Raw genomic sequence first — 6874 nt, 5'->3', positions numbered from 1 at the left:
AGATCTTCATGTCCACTATCCCTGGTTTAAAGGCATAAGTCCAACATGGTGGGGTTGTGTGCTATAAGTATATGGAAGTTGGTTGTAGCAACTTTATCATTTGGCTTGTTTTGCCCAGAGTGTTCATTTTGTGAAATCGCCCCCTTGCCATCCCTCCCATGCTGGCTATAGGAATTGGTCTAAAATGCCAGCACTGGCGATATTCACAAAATGTACAAGTGCTTCAATTGCATGTTTTATTCAAAGGCAAAGAAAACCAAGTCATTGGCCCTCCCACCCTCCCCATGCCAATAGACTGTTGGTTTTCGGTTTTCTCATTTCTTGTCTTTAATGTCAGTTTTTCTTTAGTCCCATTAAATAAAGTTTTCTTTCAAACAGTCTAAGGAATGTTATTGGACCCTGGTTTTATCAATACTTCAAATAGCCCAAAAACAGGTTTGTGGTCCGATTGTCTCATAAGTGAACAAGAGCCATATTTCAGAACATGGATATCATCCTGATTCCGGCTCTTGTACATCACTCGATCAGTGTAGGAAGGCGTCCTCTGTTTCTTACTGGTGTCATAGTCATCGGATCCGATATTAAATCTATATGTGGGGCGGAAATGGATTTCGCCTTCCTTAAATCCTTTGAATATAGAACCTTTAGTCACCTCTTCTGACAGCTGATCGTACTGCAGGAGGGAACTCATGTCATTCTCTGGAAGGTTCTCTAGGATGGAATCAACTTCACTCCGACTCTTGCTCAAGCGGAAATTGAAGTCCCCAAACCAGAAGACTTCGTCAAACCGGCTCGTCGCATCGTCGGGATCAGAGTAAACGGGGTTTGTGTCAGGAACATTTTTTGGGAGCTGCAGGTCTTTGATTATTTTCTCATAATTCTGGATTCTTTGCTTTACTTTGGAATCTCCTGCCGCAAAGTGGGCATTGATAAAAAGGAATGAGGTTCCAAAGAATGTAAATGAAGCAGCCACAGCCCCTTTGGTCTTAATCAGTGGGAAGAATCTCGTAGTGACGGTTGCACATTCAACCTCAGAGCAGAACCACACGAGATCTCGCCTGATAAACAGAGACAGGTACAGGACACCGTGAGCTGCTGAGTGGAGCAAGACATAACGATGCCCCAGTGTCAGCTGCAGACGGTTTTGCCATTCTTGCCTGTTGGGGCAGCCTTCTTGCACTCCGATTACATACAGGTCTTGTGCAGACTCGGCGCCCAATGGAAATAGGAAATCATCCAGTCTCTCTGGAAGATCCTTTTTTTCATTCATATTCCAGGTGGCAATAAATATCCTCAGATTTTTTTGTGGAAGATGTTGTTGCAGTTCCTCTTCTCCAAGTAAGCCTTGACCAACCAAGGGCCTCTCTTCTAGATGCCTCTTATGGCTGGTCTGGCTGGGAGAAACACCAGTGAGCTTTTTAGCAATGTTACTCCAACACCAGTCAATGGTGAATACAAAGATAAATACAAGGAGAGCAAAGAGATAAACTAACAAGTTCTCGTCATTCTCTTCATCTTCATCATTCTCTATTTCTTCATATTCTGGGTTTCCTTTGTGGAACTCCAGTGATGTGTGACGGGTATAAAGAAGGGCTGTGAATATCATTACTGATATTAGATGGGCCCAACCCGCCCCCCTTCTGTATGGCTGTCTCCAATAATGGCCAACAGTCCAGTTAATGGCAACTGCCAAGGAAAATACCATTAGGATAACTGAACCCAATGGGTAGATCTCTTCAATATCTGTATCTTTAACATTTCTAAATAATTCAAATTCTTCTGGTGTCAGGATTACTTTCTGGGTCAGTGATGATCGATCAGATGAATGAAAACATTGTTCCAATAGGATAAGAAACGCAATGAAAGGTGGAAAATTCATTGCTAAGGAAAGGTTGCTGAGCTCTAGTCAGCAGATGTTGTTCGAAGCAAGTCCCACTTCGAACTGAGCTCTGTGCTCAGTGTCGGGCTTATATAGCCTGCTGTTGCCATGGTAACCGCATACTAATGAGCTTGCCAGTGATGTCACAATGTGGTTGCTATGGTAACCACGCAATAGAAGCTAAGCAAACTGATCTTATCAGTGTTGCTATGGTAACCGCATACTAATGAGCTTGTGGTTACTTATCAGTGATGTCACAATGCGGTTGCTATGGTGACCACACAAAAGAAGATAAGCAAACTAATCTTATCAGTGTCTTATCAGTATTGCCATTGTAACCGCAAACTAATGAGCTTTTGTTTACATGTTGTTTACTTGCAGTTGCTATGGTGATCACACAATAGAGCAAAAACAACAAACTGATCTGTTTACTAGTATAGTATTGTCTTTAACCCTTTCACTACCAGTAGATTTGGGTTTACCAAAGAAAATGATATATCATTTTTTTTCAGGACAACCTAACCTTTCAAAACATGATGAAATATTTGCAAGCCCATAACAAGATTTTACCGAAAGAGTGAAAATAAAGAGTTTTCTATAATATAGACACATATATCAGAAACATATTTTATGAACAAAAATACAAAAGCTTTTGAAAAGTCCTATGTTTTCCAAAAATGTCAATAAAAGAAACAGCGCAACAGGAGTGTGGCTACTCCAGGAATAATACCTTAGAAACATCGATTGTATACACACAGGGGCATATTTGTTTAGTGTGTAAGCCAACATCACCTGGGAAGTTGCCCATAGCAACCAATTAGCATATAAATTAGAACTGTCACCTACAAGTTAGAAAGCAAAAGCAAAGGTCTGATTGGTTACTATGGGCCACATCTCCAGTGATGTTGGCTTACACACTATATAAAATATAATAAATATACCCCTAAGGGAAGTTTTTATTAACACTGGAGACAAACATCACTGGTAATGTTGCCCATAGCAACCAATCAAATCTTTGCTTTTGTGTGATAACTTGTAGGTGATTTTTTAAATATAATTGGTAATTGGTTGCTATGGGCAACATCACCAGTGATGTTTGTTTCCAATGTTAATAAACCCTGATGAAGTTTAAAGGTAAGTTCCATTGAACGCCATCGACCCTGCTCTGGCACCAATGCAGCCCTTACCCCCTGGCCACCAATGCTTTTTATATGTATTTTTAGATTTATATGTTGTGTTATTTATTGTTACTAATCAAAGTTAGTGCAGATTTTAAGCAGGACACAGATTTCCATGTTCCATCACCCTTATTAGGACTGATTATTTTTTGACCAAGGGGTTAAACCAAATGGCTCTTATTTATATATTAGAAAAAGTGCAACTTAGGTTAGAATAGGTACCTGCTTAAAGAGTCTACCTTGACGTGGTGGCAGGCTTAATAACTCTTTGGCCAAAGGTGTTTCATTTACTGGTTTAAAACTCATATCTGTGTGTCCTTTGTATTGATGTACTGACCAGAAAATGTTGTTGTGAGTGGCCCCGTGATTTCTGATGGCGGCCCTGGTTGCAGTGCTGCTTCGCAGTGCTTGGTCTTGGGTTCGAATCTGACCGCTATCTCCATGGTGTCCGATTGTTCTGCTTGTGCGTGTGTGGGGTCCCATCCCCTTTGCTCCACTTTCTTCTCTCAGTCCAAAAATACACTGGTAATGAATTGGCAGATTTTACGCCATTTTTTAAGCAGCGAAGCCTGGCAATGTGTGGCAAATTTTCTTGCCGTTTTTTACACAGCATAATAAATATGCCCCTAAGTGAAGGCATGAGCAAATTTTTTCGGTACTCATGGATTCACAGCAAATTTCCTAATTTTGCCATTGGGAATTGTTTTGCAAAACTTCAGCGAAATTTTACTGCAAAAATGTGCGGTCACATCAAAATAGGTGAGGCCATATAAATGCATGCGTCAAAAAAAGTTGTGCATTAAAAAAAAACATGTGCCACCCACGTTTCGCAAATATTTCCATAGATTTTCACAATTTTTGGCAAAGCCAAACGGGACAGATTTGCTCATAACTAATTATGTATTGTAAGACCCCCTAACTGTACTGAGACCCGCAGAAAACCATATATTTTTGGAAAGTATACATTCTGACAAGGCCAACATGGGTAAAGACGTCATTTCTGATACCTATACAGGTATAGGACCCGTTATCCAGAATGTTCGGGACCAAGGGTATTCCGCATAAGGGATCTTTATACCTTTAGTCTACTGAAAAACCAATAAAACAGTAATTAAACCCAATAGGATTGTTTTGCCCCCAATAAGGATTAATTATATCTTAGTTGGGATCAAATACAGGTACTGTTTTATTATTACAGAGAAAAAGGAAACCATTTTTAAAAATCTGATTACTTGTATTGGTCCAATATAGGTATCATTTCTACAATATTTTTCTATTTGTTTTTTGTTTGTTTGTTTTTTTGACACTGACGAACATGGCACTATAGTTTTAGTTTTTTGACTTTTCTGAAAATTGGCTTCAAATGTTGTAATTTGCCGCATTTATTTTACAGAATTTCTTACATACAATGACATATCACCCTAAATATGAACGCCAGAGGTCTACTAAACAGTTTTATGCCCAAAATGCATAGATTTACTGAAGTATGAGACATGTATGGACTCCAAATGATAAATAGCAGATACGAATTTTCTTGGCAGCCAACTCAGCTTTTGCAAACAAGACCCCTTGCGTATTATGTGTCGTAAGACCCCCTTACTGTACAGTGACCCCTAGAAAACCATATATTTTTGGAAAGTTTACATTCTGACAAGGCCAACATGGGTAAAGATGTCATTTCTGATACCGATACAGGTATAGGGCCCGTTATCCAGAATGCTCGGGACCAAGGGTATTCCGCATAAGGGGGCTTTCCGTAATTTGGATCTTCATACCTTAAGTCTACTGAAAAACCAATAAAATATCCTCAATAAGGATTAATTATATCTTAGTTGGGATCAAATACATGGTACAGTTTTATTATTACAGAGAAAAGGGAATCATTTAACCATTAAATAAACCCAATAGGGCTGTTCTGCCCCCAATAAGGGGTAATTATATCTTAGTTGGGATCAAGTACAGGTACTGTTTTATTATTACAGAGAAAAGGGAATCATTTAACCATTAAATAAACCCAATAGGGCTGTTCTGCCCCCAATAAGGGGTAATTATATCTTAGTTGGGATCAAGTACAGGTACTGTTTTATTATTACAGAGAAAAGGGAATCATTTAACCATTAAATAAACCCAATAGGACTGTTCTGCCCCAATAAGGATTAATTATATCTTAGTTGGGATCAAATACAGGTACTGTTTTATTATTACAGAGAAAAAGGAAATCAATTTTAAAAATCTGATTACTTTCTGGATAATGGGTTTCCGGATAAGGGGTTCGATACCTGTATTGATACAATGTAGGTATCATTTCTACAAAATTTTTGTATTTGTTTTTTTTGTTTGTTTGTTTTTTTGACACTGGCGAACATGGCACTATAGTTTTAGTTTTTTGACTTTTCTGAAAATTGGCTTCAAATGTTGTAATTTGCCGCATTTATTTTACAGAATTTCTTACATACAATGACACATCACCCTAAATATGAATGCCAGAGGTCTACTAAACAGTTTTATGCCCAGTGTGCATAGATTTACTGAAGTATGAGACATGTATGGACTCCAAATGATAAATTGCACATACGAATTTTCTTGGCAGCCAACTCAGCTTTTGCAAACAAGACTCCTTGCGTATTATGTGTCGTAAGACCCCCTTACTGTACAGTGACCCCTAGAAAACCATATATTTTTGGAAAGTTTACATTCTGACAAGGCCAACATGAGTAAAGATGTCATTTCTGATACCGATACAGGTATAGGGCCCGTTATCCAGAATGCTCGAGACCAAGAATATTCCGCATAAGGGGGCTTTCCGTAATTTGGATCTTCATACCTTAAGTCTACTGAAAAACCAATAAAATATCCTCAATAAGGATTAATTATATCTTAGTTGGGATCAAATACATGGTACAGTTTTATTATTACAGAGAAAAAGGAAATTAATTTTAAAAATCTGATTACTTGATTAAAATGGAGTCTATGGGAGACAGGCTTTCTGTAATTCAGAGCATTCTGGATAATGGGTTTCCGGATAAGGGGTTCGATACCTGTATTGATACAATATAGGTATCATTTCTACAAAATTTTTGTATTTGTTTTTTTTGTTTGTTTGACACTGATGAACATGGCACTATAGTTTTAGTTTTTGACTTTTCTGAAAATTGGCTTCAAATGTTGCAATTTGCCGCATTTATTTTACAGAATTTCTTACATACAATGACACATCACCATAAATATGAACACCAGAGGTCTACTAAACAGTTTTATGCCCAAAATGCATAGATTTACTGAAGTATGAGACATGTATGGACTCCAAATGATAAATAGCACATACAAATTTTCTTGGCAGCAAACTCAGCTTTTGCAAACAAGACTCCTTGCGTATTATGTGTCGTAAGACCCCATTACTGTACAGCGACCCCTTGAAAACCATATATTTTTGGAAAGTTTACACTCTGACAAATTCTGATTACTGATAACTTATTCTGATAACTGATTTGACAGCATGGTTAGCGGTCAGAATATCTGATCCAATAGTCATGCTGTGAAATAAATGGGTTTTAGTGGAAAAACAAAAGACAAAATGATAAGATATAGAACTTAAAAAGCAAAAAAGAAAAAGTATATGTGTGTGTTTGTGTATGCATGTGTGTACACTTCTAAAAAGTGTGTGAATGTGTGTATATGTGTACGTAAGTGTATAAATATGTACAAAAGCAAAAGAAGGAGCAGGAGGGTCCTTGGCTGCACTGAGGGTCCCAGGATTGCAGAGTCTAGCAGGCAGGAGCAGGAAGCTCTAACAGCAGATGCATGTGTGATCGCATCT

The 6874-nt window shown here is 38.2% G+C and overlaps 1 protein-coding gene across 1 annotated transcript; it reads right to left on the bottom strand.

Moving 5' to 3' along the window:
- Positions 1-303: 303 nt before the first annotated feature.
- On the bottom strand, positions 304-1350 carry LOC101735025 (phosphatidylinositol polyphosphate 5-phosphatase type IV-like). Its single transcript, XM_031902903.1, has one exon. The coding sequence runs from the start codon at positions 1268-1270 to the stop codon at positions 380-382; it is 891 nt and encodes a 296-aa protein (XP_031758763.1). The 5' UTR covers positions 1271-1350; the 3' UTR covers positions 304-379.
- Positions 1351-6874: the final 5524 nt, after the last annotated feature.

The sequence above is a fragment of the Xenopus tropicalis genome, chromosome 5, assembly GCF_000004195.4.
Source record: "Xenopus tropicalis strain Nigerian chromosome 5, UCB_Xtro_10.0, whole genome shotgun sequence".
Classification (NCBI taxonomy): domain Eukaryota; kingdom Metazoa; phylum Chordata; class Amphibia; order Anura; family Pipidae; genus Xenopus; species Xenopus tropicalis.
The sequence above is the reverse complement of the archived record's forward strand: the minus strand, read 5'-3'. Positions and strand labels throughout refer to the sequence as shown.

Bases quoted from the DNA above. Each gene is read 5' to 3' on its own strand.
- LOC101735025 (XM_031902903.1), bottom strand. From the start codon at position 1,270: ATGAATGAAAAAAAGGATCTTCCAGAGAGACTGGATGATTTCCTATTT.